We start from the raw sequence: 18,264 nt of genomic DNA, 5'->3' as shown, positions 1-18,264 counted from the left end.
TTTCTGGCCTACATGTTAATTGGAACAAATCATTTTTCATGCCCTTGAAGGAAGTGGGGTGGGCGGAAGCTGAGCACGGCCTGCAGGTAGTGTCGTCCTTTAAATATCTGGGTATTATCATAAACAGAGATCATAGGTATGACCGAATCACCAACATACTGCCTCTGTTAGACTATATCAGGCTCAAATTCAAGGTGTGGGGGGCACTTCCACTGGCAGTGACGGGTCGTGTAAATTTAATTAAAATGGTTATTCTCCCAAAATGTCTGTATGTTCTGGAGCACGCAGCCATACCGGTATATAAGGCCTTTTTTAAAACCCTACATGCATTATTCCCGGCTTTTATATGGGGATCCAATAGATCCAAACTTAGTTTGGCTACTCTGCAGAGACCCAAACAGGAGGGGGGATTGGCACTACCGGATTTGTTTATGTACTATTTAGCTGGGCAGTTGAGATATTTACAGCTATGGACTGGGTCGGACCCGTTACCAATGAGGGAACAGCACCTCGCTACATATTTGCATCTAGTGCACCTTTGGCCAGTGCTAGAAAGCTCCCCGGGAACTTATAAAAGAATGCTCCCAATCCACAAGGCGGCCGTGCAGGCATGGACGGTGGCCAAACAAATTTATGCATATACGGATGTACAAGTGGACATGCCATTATGGGATAACCCCCTTCTTTCACATCTAATGGAGGGGCAGGCCCCCTCATTTTGGGATGGATTTGAGGTACATAGAATTGGGGATGTGTATAAGGATAATGTCCTTAAATCCTTTGCGCAAATGCAAGAGGACTTCCAAATTCCTAGGGAAAGTTTTTATAGATATCTGCAGCTGCGACATGCTCTCGCAAGTCAATACCCTAGGTCAGATCAAGAATTCTCACGATTCCCTTTGATTGGAGTTTTTAAATCGCAGGGCCCCCGGGGGCTGATCTCTGCGGTCTACACGGCCCTTATACATGCTAAACTGGCCAATGTCAAATTACCGGTAAAAGATAAATGGGAGAGCCTGATACCTGATCTGACAGAGGAGGAATGGGAGGATATACTTTCATCTCCTGTGTCTGTGTCACCGGCGGCAAATAACAAAATGATCCAATTAGCTATAGTTCATCAGAGTTATCTCACGCCGGTGAGATTGCATAGAATGGGCAGATATCCTAGCACTGAATGTCACAGGTGCCGTTTTCCCAGATCTGATTTCTGGCACATGATTTGGGATTGTCCAGTGGTGGCCTCCTTTTGGGGGGAGGTGTTGAAAGTGGTTGAGGAAGTGGTGAAGCAGCCGATCCCCTTTTCACCTAAGATCTGTCTATTTGGGGTGCTGCCTGAAGATCAATGGCCATTTCACATGCGTATTTTATTGCGCGAAGTGTTGTTTATGGCAAGGAAGACCATCGCACTTCGGTGGATGGATCAGAGACCTCCTAGGGTGATGAAATGGAAATCGCTGATCAATTCCATTATACCATATGAGCGAGTATTATATAAGAAAAGAGGGTGTGTTGGTAAATTTTATAAAATATGGCAGATTTGGTGTGATTCATCATGTACCCTGTATACTCCGAACAGATTTACAGACATGAGGGACCAGTTGATGCAGCATTGAGGAGGACGAGTGTTGCATGACTGGTTACTTATAAGATCTCTATATTTATATGGAACAAATCAAACTGGCCTGGGAAAGTATTTTGCCCGTTGGGATGTTAGTGTGTTGTCTCTGAGGGCTAACTATGTGATCTATTGGGTTATGACATGTTAAAAACCACCATAGCTACTATGCATCTGTGTTAAATGTGTATGAATACATAAATGTGTTTATTTCCTGTCATGTACTATGGACGTTTGTATTGTACAATTCTTTCAATAAAACGAGTTTAAAAAAAAAAAATGTTAAAGAGGCTCTGTCACCAGATTTTGCAACCCCTATCTGCTATTGCAGCAGATCGGCGCTGCAATGTAGATTACAGTAACGTTTTTATTTTTAAAAAACGAGCATTTTTGGCCAAGTTATGACCATTTTCGTATTTATGCAAATGAGTCTTGCAAAAGTACAACTGGGCGTGTTGAAAAGTAAAAGTACAAGTGGGCGTGTATTATGTGCGTACATCGGGGCGTGTTTACTACTTTTACTAGCTGGGCTTTCTGATGAGAAGTATCATCCACTTCTCTTCAGAACGCCCAGCTTCTGGCAGTGCAGATCTGTGACGTCACTCACAGGTCCTGCATCGTGTCGGCACCAGAGGCTACAGTTGATTCTGCAGCAGCATCAGCATTTGCAGGTAAGTAGCTACATCGACTTACCTGCAAACGCCGATGCTGCTGCAGAATCATCTGTAGCCTCTGGTGCCGATGTGTCCTCGCTCGTCCGACACGATGCAGGACCTGTGAGTGACGACACAGCGTGATCTCTTGAGAACACGGCTGTGTCTGCACTGCCAGAAGCTGGGCGTTCTGAAGAGAAGTGGATGGTGGATGATACTTCTATACACAACGCCCAGCTAGTAAAAGTAGTAAACACGCCCCGATGTACGCACATAATACACGCCCAGTTGTACTTTTACTTTTCAACACGCCCAGTTGTACTTTTGCAAGCCTCATTTGCATAAATATAAAAATGGTCATAACTTGGCCAAAAATGCTCGTTTTTTAAAAATAAAAACGTTACTGTAATCTACATTGCAGCGCCGATCTGCTGCAATAGCAGATAGGGGTTGCAAAATCTGGTGACAGAGCCTCTTTAACAGTTACTGATCTTTTTGATACCCATTTACAGTGAAAACAAAAATAATTGCTGCAAAAAAATGTACATCATCATCCAAAATGCATGTGCCAACACTTACACAATACCACTTTCCCAGTTCTCCTCGTCTTGCTTTTTATCCTCCTTTGATTCTGCATGGGGAGCATGTGGGTGCTTCTGTACAATTCTCATACCTCCAGCCTTCACTGAAAAACAGCATAATAAAAGTAACAGCTTTAAAAGTATAAACAACCTAAATAAGTAACTCCAGAAGCTTGGCATACTTTATATAGGCACCTTTACACAGGGCAATTAGTGTCATGATTTTGAGCAATCATAACGATAATTGGTCGTTTGACTGCATGAAACTATTATTGATACATTGATGTTGTTTGATCATGCCGCAGATAGTTATCAGTGGCACGATCAGTAACATTTGACAAACACAAAAACCGTAATTTTAAAATCTAAAAATCATATTATACCCAAATACCCATATATTTTCTAAACGCAAACACCTGGCACAGTGTAAAAAAAATAAAAAATGCACCCAGCACTTATCATGAGTGCCTTCATGCTCTTTGCATCAAAGGGTTAAGGTTTCATAAAAAAAACATGCATAAAAATCCACGTGACTAAGAATCCGACCCAAACAGTGCCTGACGCACAGAACCTCTTAAATGGTCACGAGAACGCGCACGCACGAGCGTCTCAGAGCGTCTCAGACTCCTCGTAAATTACGAGGAGCATTTACGTGTGAAACGAGGCAGCCGTTAACAGTCTGTCTTTTCACACGTAAATGCCTCTCATCGTGTGAACATACCCTTAGGGCTCTTTGGATCATTGTAATCAATCTCAGACACCTGTGATAATTAGTTTTGAGTTTTTTTACTTCTAAAAAAAAAACTTATCATTAGGAGATTTGTTCAATAAAAATTTGCATTATACTCCAGCGGTTGATGGCTTGAAGATTATACTGACTGTCATTTGCATCGACTATTTAGGAAAATTAGCGAAAAATAACATTTGCATAATTTAGAATGCGGTGTAATGTGGGGGCATATGTAATCTGTGCGGAGTACATCAGGGCATATGTAATCTGTGCGGAGTACATCAGGATATATGTAATCTGTGCGGAGTACATCAGGATATATGTAATCTGTGCGGAGTACATCAGGATATATGTAATCTGTGCGGAGTACATCAGGGTATATGTAATATGTGAGGAGTACATCAGGGTATATGTAAGCTGGGCGGAGTACATCAGGATATATGTAATCTGTGCGGAGTACATCAGGATATATGTAATATGTGAGGAGTACATCAGGGTATATGTAATATGTGAGGAGTACATCAGGATATATGTAATATGTGAGGAGTACATCAGGGTATATGTAATCTGTGCGGAGTACATCAGGATATATGTAAACTGTGCGGGTACATCAGGGTATATGTAATCTGTGCGGAGTACATCAGGATATATGTAATCTGTGCGGAGTACATCAGGGTATATGTAAGCTGGGCGGAGTACATCAGGGTATATGTAATATGTGAGGAGTACATCAGGGTATATGTAATCTGTGCGGAGTACATCAGGGTATATGTAATCTGTGCGGAGTACATCAGGGTATATGTAATATGTGAGGAGTACATCAGGGTATATGTAAGCTGGGCGGAGTACATCAGGGTATATGTAATCTGTGCGGAGTACATCATGGTATATGTAAGCTGTGTGGAGTACATCAGGATATATGTAATATGTGAGGAGTACATCAGGGTATATGTAAGCTGGGCGGAGTACATCAGGGTATATGTAATCTGTGCGGAGTACATCAGGGTATATGTAATCTGTGCGGAGTACATCAGGGTATATGTAATCTGTGCGGAGTACATCAGGGTATATGTAAGCTGTGTGGAGTACATCAGGATATATGTAATCTGTGCGGAGTATATCAGGGGTATATGTAATCTGTGCAGAGTACATCAGGGTATATGTAAGCTGTGCGGAGTACATCAGGGTATATGTAAGCTGTGCGGAGTACATCAGGGTATATGTAAGCTGTGCGGAGTACATCAGGGTATATGTAAGCTGTGCGGAGTACATCAGGGTATATGTAAGCTGGGTGGAGTACATCAGGGTATATGTAATCCGTGCGGAGTACATCAGGGTATATGTAAACTGGGCGGAGTACATCAGGATATATGTGAGCTGTGTGGAGTACATCAGGGTATATGTAATCTGTGCGGAGTACATCAGGATATATGTGAGCTGTGTGGAGTACATCAGGGTATATGTAATCTGTGCGGAGTACATCAGGGTATATGTAAGCTGTGCGGAGTACATCAGGGTATATGTAATCTGTGCGGAGTACATCAGGGTATATGTAATCTGTGCGGAGTACATCAGGGTATATGTAATATGTGAGGAGTACATCAGGGTATATGTAAGCTGGGCGGAGTACATCAGGGTATATGTAATCTGTGCGGAGTACATCATGGTATATGTAAGCTGTGTGGAGTACATCAGGATATATGTAATATGTGAGGAGTACATCAGGGTATATGTAAGCTGGGCGGAGTACATCAGGGTATATGTAATCTGTGCGGAGTACATCAGGGTATATGTAATCTGTGCGGAGTACATCAGGGTATATGTAAGCTGTGTGGAGTACATCAGGATATATGTAATCTGTGCGGAGTATATCAGGGGTATATGTAATCTGTGCGGAGTACATCAGGGTATATGTAAGCTGTGCGGAGTACATCAGGGTATATGTAAGCTGTGCGGAGTACATCAGGGTATATGTAAGCTGTGCGGAGTACATCAGGGTATATGTAAGCTGGGTGGAGTACATCAGGGTATATGTAATCCGTGCGGAGTACATCAGGGTATATGTAAACTGGGCGGAGTACATCAGGATATATGTGAGCTGTGTGGAGTACATCAGGGTATATGTAATCTGTGCGGAGTACATCAGGATATATGTGAGCTGTGTGGAGTACATCAGGGTATATGTAATCTGTGCGGAGTACATCAGGGTATATGTAATATGTGAGGAGTACATCAGGATATATGTGAGCTGTGTGGAGTACATCAGGGTATATGTAATCTGTGCGGAGTACATCAGGATATATGTGAGCTGTGAGGAGTACATCAGGGTATATGTAATCTGTGCGGAGTACATCAGGGTATATGTAATATGTGAGGAGTACATCAGGGTATATGTAAGCTGGGCGGAGTATATCAGGGTATATGTAATCTGTGCGGAGTACATCAGGGCATAATAAGAGGGTATAATAATGGGGTAAATAATGCAATTATCCACAGGTGTGTGTTACGCTGTGAAGCAATCCGTTATGCGCAGGCCAGTGATAAATGGTGTCCTTTCTTATCCCCCTTTTGTAACGCTCTGCAACTTTTGGGGACTTTTCCTCCTTTGTAGTTCGGAAAATATTGCTGGGAAAGTTTTGCGCTGGTATAATACGGGCGCCCTCGCTTCCAGCGGATGTGCTATGTCCCTTCCCTTTCCTAGTTCCTAAATACTAGGGCCCTGAAACTGAAGGAATGTTCCCCTCCGGCCTGCACTTCAGGATGTTTTTTCATCTCCGCATTACTAGTGCCATAACTTATTTATTTTTCATTCCATTGAGCGCACCATCTGAGGGTTTAATCAGCCGGATTGGAGACTAGCTCCAGTCCTGGCCGTTACAGTGGGATGTCAGTAGTAATATACAGCTGACACCCGGCGGTAATAGTGCAGGCTCTGCTTCTGAGCCCGCACCATTACCGTGACGTAATGATACTGCACGTTGCGGGAACCCCTGCCAGACAGTGCCGTATATACGGAATTTCCATATTTAAAATTTTACCCCTAATGAGGCAATTGACATCAACCTCATGGGGGTTTAGGTCTTCCTCTGGATCAACACGGTAGGATTACACAGTGGGTTGAACTTTATGGACCGGTGTCTTTTTTCAACCTGAACTACGTAACTATAGAACTAGGCTGTGACTAAAAACAAATTTTGCGTTCGAAACGCGTAAGTGGTCTTGTATCTTCACTTCACCATGCCGGGTGTTTGATGGAAACATTTTTCTAATAAGGCTTTCATGCTGTCAAGCAGGGCTAGACGATAATGACCTAAATCAAAATCATGATCAACTGAACATCGATTACGATGAATAAACGATCTTTGGGCCATACCCATTTTTGCATGCCACTGAATTAATTGATCCTGAGCTGTAAACTACTGTATGTAATATACCCCAGACACTGCCAACCACACAGTATAATATCCCTATAGCGGCCCCCACACTGTATACTACCCCCACGCAGTCCCAATAGTGCCTAAAAAAAAATAATTATAAAATACACACTCACCTAACCCCGTTCTAAAGAAGAGTGGAGGAGATCCCTCTGCTCCTCTGGTCTGTGTGGCTCGGCATGATTATTTCCAGATTGCGCTGGACTTCTGGCATCTCAGGGATCCAATCAGTCCACGATGTCCCCAATGCCCGTCCCATTTACTTCTTGTTTAGCCTCAATGCCCACATGCCACAGCGAGCAGACAGTGCCCGTCCCATTGGAATATACACAGGTGATGGGGGGGGGGTTATATCCGGGGTTCATGGCGGACTAGTATAATCAGTGATAATGGGGGTTATATACAGGGGAGAGGATGTTGGGCTGGTATCTACAGGGATGATGGGGGTACCTGTATATAACCCCCTTATCCCTGTAATACAGTTAATGGGGGTAACATACAGGGATGATGGAGGTTATATACAGGGACCCCCATCATCTGTGTATATACCATTAGGGTGGGAACTGTCTGCTCGCCGTGGCGCTCTGGCATGGAGGCTAAACAAGAAGTAAATAGGGCAGGCATTGAAGACATGGTGGACCAATAAGAAGTGCAGCGGACTCTGAAAATATGCGCTAAGCCACTCACTGCTCAGCACAGACAGGCGCGAGGCAGTGCCACCACCATGCCTATCTGCACTGAGCCATGATCGGCCGACGTTACACAGTGAATAGTAGAGCAGGGATGTGACGGTTCCCTGCTTTACCATAGGTTCCAACCATATCTGCGTCCTGAGGATGCAGATACATTCGAAACTGGGGGAAAAAAAACGAAATGCACAAGATGACCTCGGTTATCTGCGCTGAGTTTCGGTTATGTTTTTTTTCCACGATTAATTTCCCGGCCATACTGTCAAGCTAATCGCTGGACCAAGCTTCTGCCTATTTATTTTACCATTAACACACGATGTGCCTGAGCGGGGCCCGTGCATCGAACCACTAATGACAACCGGAGAGCTGGAAAACCGTTCCTTATACTACATATGGTGGAGTATTATTACCGTTATTGCGATCGTTCAGAAGTAAACAAATAATAATAGCCCAGTCTTACCGGACTTTAGGCCCACAGAACAGATTTAAAAAGAAATAGGAAATTCTCTTCGAAGACTATTTGCTTAAAAAGCCCTCACAGGTCAGTCCAGTCCCCTGGCAAAGTATGTGGACAGCTGGACAATTTCCCAGCGCTTGTAGGACGCTGTGATCAATGGTCTGCATCTTGTGGCTCTCCAGCTGTTGTGCAGCTACAACTCCCACCATTCCTGCGCATGCTGGGAGTTGTAGTTTCACAACACCTGACCATTGGATTAGTGTGACACAGGCAAAATTGCCAGTAGACGACTTTTTTAAAACATTTTTTTTTCTTATTTTTTTAACAACATGTCCCTTTATTCTGAGTAACCCTATAGTTTTAGAATATAGGAGGGTCTAAAGCGCCAATGCAGTAGCTCAACCCCCTCATTACACCGAGTAGCTCCGTCCTTGCTGAATTGTGCACCACGACGCCCTGGGCTCCTCACGTGTATTACTGGATGGAAGAACACACTTCCCACAGCCGCGCACTCATTCTCGCCATATGGCATCTCAGGAACGGATTCGGCCTGTGAAAATTCCCCATCTCTACGCTAGCAAAAAGCACAAAGCATGCAAAGATAATAGCCCCAATACCGGCAGGCAGGTGACCAGCTTTGGTGTCCGGCTTCTCTTTAGGAGGAGAGGACATGTCTTCGTTCAGTTTAGGACGTTCTGCTTTTATCAGCAGATACCTCAAAGCACAGAAGATCACAGCTTTACTGAATCGAATCTCCGCCCAACTTTCATTTTGTTTGCTCCTTCCCACTTATTCCTGGCTTCTAACCGAAGTACCCGCCCGCACGAAATTTCCCCCATGTCTACGTGGCTCCACAGTTGCTCTATTTGTTATGGGTGTTTTTTTGGGTTTTTTTTGTGTTCATCAAACTTTATTGAAAACGAGCAGTGACGATTATACCCTCTGCACATGTTGACCAGCCAGATTAGATTGATACAGAGATTTTGAAAATGGCGTTTATTCTACGTGTTTAAAAATGTTTCCCACCCCGCCCAATCTAAAGGTAGATATAGAGGCATTCTGTAAAGTATTTTTGTTAAAAAATAAAAAAAAACTTTATTCTATTTAGCAGAAATCTTCAGTTATGGCTCAATAATATGAATTTCCAAATGTCTAAACATGAAGGTAATGTTAACCCCTTTAATGACCAGCCTACCAAGCCATTTTTTTACGACGTTCACTGTGCGGGTTAAATGATGTAATAAGTTTATAGTTGGGGTCGTTACGGACGCGGCGATACCAAATGTGTGTAACTTTTTTACTTTATTTTGTTAATAATAAAGCAGTTTGTTAGGGGAAAAGTGGGTTTCATTTTATTTTCACTTTTTTTTTTCACTTTTTATTAGACTTTTTTTAAAACTTTTTTACTAGTCCCACTAGGGGACTTCACTATGCGATAATCCGATCGCATTTATAATACACTGCAATACTTCTGTAACGCAGTGTATTATGCCTGTACGTGTAAAACGGACAGGCATCTGCTAGGTCATGCCAGAGGCATGATCTAGCAGGCATTCATTACAGGCAAACCTGGGGGCCTTTATTAGGCCCCCGGGTGCCATGGGAGATACAGACACTCGGCGATCTTATCGGTGGAATGAGAGGGAGCTCCCTCCCTCTCTCCAAAACCACTCAGATGCGGTGCACGCTATTCAGCGCCGCATCTGAGGGGTTAAACGGGTGAGATCGATACTTATAGCAATCTCACCCGGTCGAGCAGGGACGCCCCCAGCCCTCCGCTACCTCTGGCAGCTGAGAGCAGGGAGATTTGACAGCTCCCTGCTCTGTTTACTTATTCCGATGCAGCGACGTAAAAAGTCTATTGCATCGGAATAAAGCCCGTTAGTGACCGACGTAGAAACACTATGGGGAGGTCACTGACGGGTTAAGGCTATGTTCGCACAGAGTTTTTTTATGCGGAAACCGCGCCGCAAAACTCGTCAAAAACAGCCTGAAAATGCCTCCCATTGATTTCAATGGGAGGCGGAGGCATCTTTTTTCCGCGAGACGGTTTTACCGTCTTTCGGGAGAAAGAAGCGACATGCCCTATGTTCGGGCGTTTAAGCTTCTGACCTCCCAATGGGAGGCAGAGAAAGCGTATTTATGCCCGCGGCGCTCAATAGCCGCGGGAGAAAGTCGGCGCGCAGGGAAAGGAAAATCTGCCTCAAACTTCCAAACAGAATTTTGAGGCAGAATTTCCGCCTGCTAAAAACTCTGTGTGAACATAGCCTAAGGCAGTTTTCCTACAGCATAACATAATAAACTTTTTAATATACTTCTAAGGCCTTGTTCACACGAGCATATTTTACGTCTGTGTTACGTGCGTAAAAACAATGGACGTCACACGGACCTATGCAATTCAATGGGGCCATTCAGTGTTTTTTTACGCAGCGTGTCCGCTGCGTGAAACTCACTGCATGTCCTATACGTGTGCGTATTTTGCACATCACGCACCCATTGAAGTCAATGGGTGCGTGAAAATCACGGACAGCACACAGACGTCATCCGTGTGCTGTCCGTGATTCACGCAACAGTTGCTAAAGAAATTATGAGTAAAAGAAAAACACCTTCAGTTTTTTTTGCTGACGTAAAAAACGCATGACATACGCGCGTAAAAAACGCAGACGCGCACCGTACATGGATGTCACACAGAACTGCAATGCAAGAAAAACGCTTCGTTTTTTTACGCATGCAAAACAGACACATTCGTGTGAATAAGGCCTTTTGCTGCTGACCCATGTGTGATCAAGTCTGCCATGATTATTTCTCATATATAGTGGGGGAGATTTGTCAAAACTGGTGCAAAGGAAAAGTGGAGTAGTTGCCAATGGCAACCAATCAGAAACCTGCAAAATGAAAGGTGGAATCTAATTGGTTGCTATGGGAAACTCCGATGCTTTTCCTTTGCACTAGGTTTGATAAATTTCCACCAGTGATTTTGCTATAGTGTGCTAATTCGCATGACGTGTCAGCACTCATGACAAGCAGCCACGTTGGAATCTGTACGATAAGAATATTCAAGAGTTTATTATGGCGTAAAGCCTCATCATTACATTGCATATATATATATATACATTTTCTAATATAATATTAATCATACCTCCCAATTCCCGGATTCAGCGGGTCAGTCCCGGATTCCGGACAGGGTCCTGCGGCCGGTGGTATGTCCCAATGTCAACTGTATCAGGACACAGATACAGTTGAATCCAATGCTCCCTGCTTCAGTATTCACTGTGTGAAGCGGCCGTGAGTCGCGAGGACAGTAGTAGAATTTTCTGAAATAAATCTGCCGCGTGTGAAAATACCCTTTTTCATCCGTATTTATTCTCTTTTTTGTTAAAGGATTAACTATTTTTATACTGTTATTGAAATGTTGCTGAAATACTGATTTAAAAAAACGGAAAAATTATGCAAAAGCGGAACATTAAATTTGAACCCATTGGCCCATATTTTCGAATGTTATCCAAGGGTAGGAATACACACGGCGTGTTCCGAACACAACATTGTAGTTTGTTTATTTGGGCGGAATATCCGCTGTGGAAAACAGCATTGAAAAAAAAAAGCATTCATACTTAGGGTATGTGCACACAAACTAATTACGTCCGTAATTGACGGACGTATTTCGGCCGCAAGTACCGGACCGAACACAGTGCAGGGAGCCGGGCTCCTAGCATCAAACTTATGTCCGATGCTAGGAGTCCCTGCCTCGCTGCAGGACAACTGCAGTACGGGACAGTAGTTCCACGGAGAGGCAAGGGCTCCTAGCATCGTATATAACTATGATGCTAGGATCCCGGCTCCCTGCACTGTGTTCGGTCCGGTACTTGCGGCCGATATACGTCCGTCAATTACGGACGTAATTAGTGTGTGTGCACATACCCTTACCCCCTCCCTCTCTTCCGTGCGTGGTCCGGCCTACTGCAATGACGTTGCAGGCCATGTGACTGCTGCAGCGGTCACAGGGTATGAAGCATCATCCCAGGAGGAAGGACTGTAGAAGAAGCAGGGAACTCTGGATAAGTATAACTTTTTTTTTTCTTACTTGCGATTATTGCGGCGGCATCGCTGTGATTCCGCAGCAAATGTCGCAACACACACTACTCTATTTAATTTGTTTAAGTACCCCATTGATTTCAATGGGGGAAACACGCAACAGAAGAGCAGCGATTCCGCAGCATTAATTGACATGCTACGGCTGAAGACCGCACCGCAGGTCAATTTGTGCGTTTTTTCCGGTGGCTTTTTTCTGCTGTGTGGGGCCGAGATTTGTTGAAATCTCATCCACACTGCTGCTACTGTGATGCGCTGCAGATTTTCCACAATGAATCCGTTGCTGAAAATCTGCAGTGTTTACAACGGAGGGTAGGGTCTGGGACCATCTATCTAAAGCTCTGTCAGTTTTATTGGTAGAGACCCGTAATAATTGTTTGTAGAGTGTGGATAGCGGCTTGGTTAGTGTCTCCTGCGCCACCCAGTCCTCCGCTGGGGATGTGCACAACCTTAGATCATAACCCGCAAATTGCGATCAGAGGGCATGTCTAAGTTGAAAGTATCGGAATTTCAAATGAGGTGGGATCTGATGCTTAGTGCTGAGTTGTGCAAAATTGACAATCCTATTCTTTATCACCACATCCTCCAAAGTCAGTATGCATAGAACCTGCCCATGTAGAGGGATTTCAGAGCCTTCGGATGTGCGCCAGGAGTGGGTTATACGAAAGGGGTCCTGGGCGACCATGACACTTCTTCGGTTCAAAAAAGCAGGAGAGACCTCTGCCCCACCCTCAAGGCAGTCTGCAGCGGTATCGTGAGTAGGTGACCTGGTGGGGGTGCCTGTCAGAATAAAGAGTTGATTACGGCTTTGTATGACCCCAGTAGGGTTGCCTCAAGATCTGTAGAAGGGTTTAGATGCCTATGAGTAAACCACCACCAGACATACACCTATTGACTTACCAAAATTTATAGGTATAAGTTCAGTAAAGCCAGACCCCCCTGCTCAGCAGGCAATTGGAGTGTACCAAGGGCAATACAAGGAGTTCTACCCGCCCAAATGAAGGACCGGAGATCCTTATCCACCTTCAACTAAAATGAAAGAGGCAACCACACAGGGGAGTTATGAAGGAGGTACAAAAATCTTGGGAGAAACTTCATTTAAAATAATTGATGCGGCCTGTTACCGAATGTGTTTCCATTTGTCAAGATGGAACCTTAACCCCTTCCCGACATTTGTCGTAAGTATACGACATGGAAAGCCAGTGCTTCCCGCAAAATGTCATATACTTACGCCAAATGTTTGGCACCGGCTCAGAAGCTGAGCCGGTGCCATCATCGCTGGATCTCAGCTGTATCTTACAGCTGACATCCGGCTGTAATGGCGGGGACCGAAATTAGCTTCGATCCCCGCCATTAACCCCTTCAATGCAGCGTTCAAACGTGATCGCTACATTTAAAGAGGCTCTGTCACCAGATTTTGCAACCCCTATCTCCTATTGCAGCAGATCGGCGCTGCAATGTAGATAAGAGTAATGTTGTTTTTTTTTAAAAAACGAGCATTTTTGGCCAAGTTATGACCATTTTTATATTTATGCAAATGAGGCTTTCTAAAGTACAACTGGGCGTGTATTATGTGCGTACATCGGGGCGTTTTTACTTCTTATAGTAGCTGGGCGTTGTGAATAGAAGTGTATGATGCTGACGAATCAGCATCATCCACTTCTCTTCGTTAACACCCAGCTTCTGGCAGTGCACAGACACACAGCGTGTTCTCGAGAGATCACGCTGTGACGTCGCTCACTTCCTGCCCCAGGTCCTGCATCGTGTCGGACGAGCGAGGACACAGCGGCACCAGAGTCTACATTTGATTCTGCAGCAGCATCGGCGTTTGCAGGTAAGTAGCTACATCGAACACGCCCAGTTGTACTTTAGAAAGCCTCATTTGCATACATATAAAAATGGTCATAACTTGGCCAAAAATGCTCGTTTTAAAAAAAACTAAACGTTACTCTTATCTACATTGCAGCGCCGATCTGCTGCAATAGGAGATAGGGGTTGAAAAATCTGGTGACAGAGCCTCTTTAAGCTGTTTGCAGCTCATCGGAACCCCAGCAATGAAATTGCCGGGGTTCCGGTGGCTGCAATGGCAACCGGAGACCTAATGCTGGCCTCCCGGTCTGCCTAGCACGGAAGCCGGTCAAGATCCGACCGGCGGCGGAGCCTGATCGGCTTCCGTAGCCGCCGGCAAGATGGCGACGGCTCAGGAGCTGATCCGGCGTCATCAGTGGTGGAAGTCAGCTGTATGTTACAGCTGACATCGTAGCGGTTACTAGCAGATCGCCATCCCTGACGGGCAATCAGGACTGGCGACAGCTGCTATGGCAACAGGAGACACAACGGTCGCCTGCTCTGCCATTACGGAAGCTGATTAGGCCCCGCCAGGAGGCGAAGCCTAATCGGCTTGCTGTCAGTGAATAACTGACAGATCTAAAACATTGCACTGTATTAGAAAAAAAAACATCATACAGTTGGAACTTCAAGTCCCCTAGTGGGACTAAATAAATATAAAAAAAGTGTAAAAAAAAGTGAAAAAAATTAACGTTTCAAGTAATAAAATAAAACACAATCGCCCTTTTTCCCTTATCAAGTCCTTTATTATTGAAAAAAAATAATAAACCATACGTATTTGGTATCGCCGCGACCGTAACGAACTGAGGTATCAAAATATTATATTATTTATTGCACGCAGTGAACAGCGTAAAAAAAAAAAACATAAAAAACTATACCAGAGTTTCTGTTTTTTGGTCACTGTGCCCTACAAATATTGGAATAAAAAGTGATCAAAAAGTCGCACGTATCCAAAAATGGTACTTATAAAAACTATAGCTTGTCTCGCAAAAAACAAGCCCTCATACAGCTCCGTCGCCAAAAAATTAAAAAGTTATGGTTCTCACAACTTGGCGACAGAAAAAATACATTCTTTTTACAAAAGTAATTTTATTGTGCAAAAAAAAGTGCTATAAATTAGGTATCGCCGGAATCGTAGTGACCCGCAGAATAACGTGAACATGTAGTTTATAACGCATGGTCAACGCTGTATAAAAAATTATAAAAAAACGATGGCAGAATTGCGGTTTTTTGTTTACCTGGCCTCGCAGAAAATAGGATAAAAGGTGATCAAAAAGTCGCATGTACCCCAAAATGGTACCAATAATAACTACAGCTTGTCCCGCAAAAAAAAGCCCTCATACCACTACGTCTATGAAAAAATAAAATTAGTTAAGGCTCCAATAAGTCAGGAAATAAAAAATATGCAGTTGTGCCGACCCGAGGGGAACATTTCTTCTGTTTCAAGAGGCGATTTATCAAGGACCTAAAATTAGGGAACCAGGAAGGGGAGGGCCCAAACATATCTGCTGGAAGCGAGGGTGCCCCTATTATACCAGCCCAACACTTTCCCAGCAAAATTCCCCAAACTGCAAAGGTGCGGAGTGTGGACCAAAAGGGGCATAAGAAAGGACATCATTAATCATTGCGACACTGGCCTGTGCAGAAAGGATTGCTTCACAGCGTAACACCCATCTATGGATTATTTTATTGTTTTTTTACCCCATTATTATGCCACCTGACTATGCCCCTGATGTACTCTGCCCAGCTTACATATGTCCCCACATTATAAACGGAAACACCAGCAATACTCAAACAAATCTACTACCAAGCAAAATCCGCTCTCCAAAAGGCAAATGGCGCTCCCTCCGCTCTGAACCCTACAATGTGCCCAAACAGCAGTTTCCTTCCACATATATGGCATCGTCATACACGGGAGAACCCTTTTAACAATTTTTGGGGTGTGTGTCTCCAGCGTCATAAGCTGGGCATGACATATTTGCTACTCAATGGCATATCTAGGGAAAAATATAAATGTTTAATTTGCACCATCCTCAGTGCAATCATTTATGGAAAAGACCTGTGGGGTGAAAATGCTCACTACACCCCTTAATAAATGCCTTGAGGGGTGTAGTTTCCAAATGGGGTCACTTCTCAGGGGTTTCTTTTTATTATTTGACATCTGAGCCTCTGCAGTTGTGAACCAATACTTTGTAAATCGCCAAATTAGGCATCAATTTTACATGGTACGCTTTCACTCCTGAGCCTGGTCGAATGTCCAGGCAAAAGATTAGTTCCCCATGTAGGGTGTTTCTAAAACCCGGAAACACCGCATAATAATTAGAGAGCTGTCTTGTTATGGTGGCACAAGCTGGGCACCACATATTGGCTTATCTATGGAAAAAATCCCATTTTCACTCTGCAACATTGAGTGCACACTAATTTCTACAAAACACCTGCAGGGTTAAAATGCTTACTACACCCCTAGGTAAATGCATTGAGGGGTGTAGTTTCCAAAATAGGGTCACTTCTGGGGGGTTTCAACTGTTTTGGGCCCGCAGGCGCCCAGAAACCAATCCAGCAACATCTGCACTCCAAATGGCGCTCCTTCCCTTCTGAGCCCTGCCGTGTGCCCAAACAGCAGTTTATGACCATATATGGGGTATTGCCGTATTCGGGAGAAATTGCTTTACAAATGTTGGGTTCTTTTTTTCCTTTATTTGTTGAGAAAATTAAAAATGTTGCACTAAAGCTACATCTTATTGAAGAACAAGGATTGTTTTTATTTTCACTGCCCAATTCTAATAAATTCTATGAAACATCTGTGGGGTCAAAATGCTTACTAGACCCCTAGATGAATTCCTCAAGAGGTGTAGTTTCCTAAATGGAGTCACTTTTTGGGCGTTTTCATTGTTTTGTCCCCTCAGGGGCTCTGCAAATGCGACCTGGCCTCCGCAAACCATTCCTGCTAAATGTGATCTCCAAAAGCCAAATAGCACTCTTTCCCTTCTAAGCCCTGCCGTGTGTCCAAACAGCCGTTTATTACCACATGTGGGGTACTGTTTTACTCGGGAGAGATTGCTTTACAAATTTTACTGTGCTTTTTGTCCTTTAGTCCTTGTGGAAATGAGAAAAAATTAGCTAAACCTACATTTTCTTTGAAAAAATGTAGATTGTCATTTTCAGGGCCTACTTCCAATAATTTCTGCAAAAAACCTGTGGGGTCAAAACGCTCACTATACCCCTAGGTAATTTCCTTGAGGTGTGTAGTTTCCCAAATGGGGTCACTTTTGGGGGATTTTCACTGTTTTGGCACCGCAGGAGCCCTTCAAACCTGACATGGTGCCTAAAATATATTCTAATAAAAATAAGGCCCCAAAATCCTCTAGGTGCTCCTTTGCTTCTGAGGCCGGTGCTTCATTCCAGTAGCACGCTACGGCCACATGTGGGATATTTACAAAAACTGCAGAACCTGGGCAATAAATATTGAGTTGAATTTCTCTGGTAAAACCTTCTGTGTTATAAAAATAATTGTATTAAAAATTTATTTCTGCAAAAAAATATGAAATTTGTAAAATTTCACCTCTACTTTGCTTTAAATCCTGTGAAATGTCTAAAGGGTTAAGAAATTTTCTAACTGCTGTTTTGAATACTTTGAGGGGTGAAGTTTTTAAAATGGGGTGACTTTTTGGGGGTTTCTAATATATAAGGCCCTCAAAGCCACTTCACAACTGAACTGGCCCCTGTAAAAATAGCCTTTTGACATTTTCTTGAAAATGTGAGAAATTGCTGCTAAAGTTCAAAGCCTTGTAACGTCCTAGAAAAATAAAAGGATGTTCAAAAAACGATGCCAATCTAAAGTAGACATATGGGGGATGTTAATTAGGAACAATTTTGTGTGTTATAACTGCCTGTCTTACAAGCAGATACATTTAAATTGAGAAAAATGCAAATTTTTGCAATTTTTCGCAAAATTTTGGTGATTTTCACAATTAAATACTGAACATATCGAGCAAATTTTGCCAGTAACTTACAGTCCAATGTGTCACGAGAAAACAGTCTCTCAGAATGGCTTGGATAGGTAAAAGCATTCCGGAGTTATTACCACATGAAGTGAAACATGTCAGATTTGAAAAATGAGGCCCTGTCAGGAAGGTCAAATGTGGCCAAAGAGGGAAGGGGTTAA

The 18,264-nt window shown here is 43.6% G+C and overlaps 1 protein-coding gene and 1 long non-coding RNA gene across 2 annotated transcripts in view; both read right to left on the bottom strand.

Annotated features, from left to right (window-relative positions):
- Positions 1-8,991, bottom strand: part of DAP (death associated protein) — a 45,060-nt gene extending 36,069 nt beyond the window's left edge. The window contains exons 1-2 of the mRNA XM_075826891.1: positions 8,780-8,991; positions 2,851-2,956 (exon numbers count right to left, since the gene is read on the bottom strand). Of these exons, the coding sequence (XP_075683006.1) occupies positions 2,851-2,956; positions 8,780-8,834 (161 nt within the window). The 5' untranslated portion in view covers positions 8,835-8,991. The remainder of the gene's footprint in view (positions 1-2,850; positions 2,957-8,779) is intronic.
- A 2,324-nt stretch (positions 8,992-11,315) lies between these two features.
- On the bottom strand, positions 11,316-13,309 carry LOC142651794 (uncharacterized). The gene is made up of 3 exons (XR_012847714.1): positions 13,152-13,309; positions 12,859-13,031; positions 11,316-11,476 (listed from the first exon to the last, which is right to left on the bottom strand). It is a non-coding gene; the product is annotated as an uncharacterized LOC142651794 (long non-coding RNA).
- Positions 13,310-18,264: the final 4,955 nt, after the last annotated feature.

Source organism: Rhinoderma darwinii, chromosome 5 (genome assembly GCF_050947455.1).
Source record: "Rhinoderma darwinii isolate aRhiDar2 chromosome 5, aRhiDar2.hap1, whole genome shotgun sequence".
Taxonomy (NCBI): Eukaryota; Metazoa; Chordata; class Amphibia; order Anura; family Rhinodermatidae; genus Rhinoderma; species Rhinoderma darwinii.
Note: the sequence above shows the minus strand (reverse complement) of the source record. Positions and strands in the feature narration are given on the sequence as shown.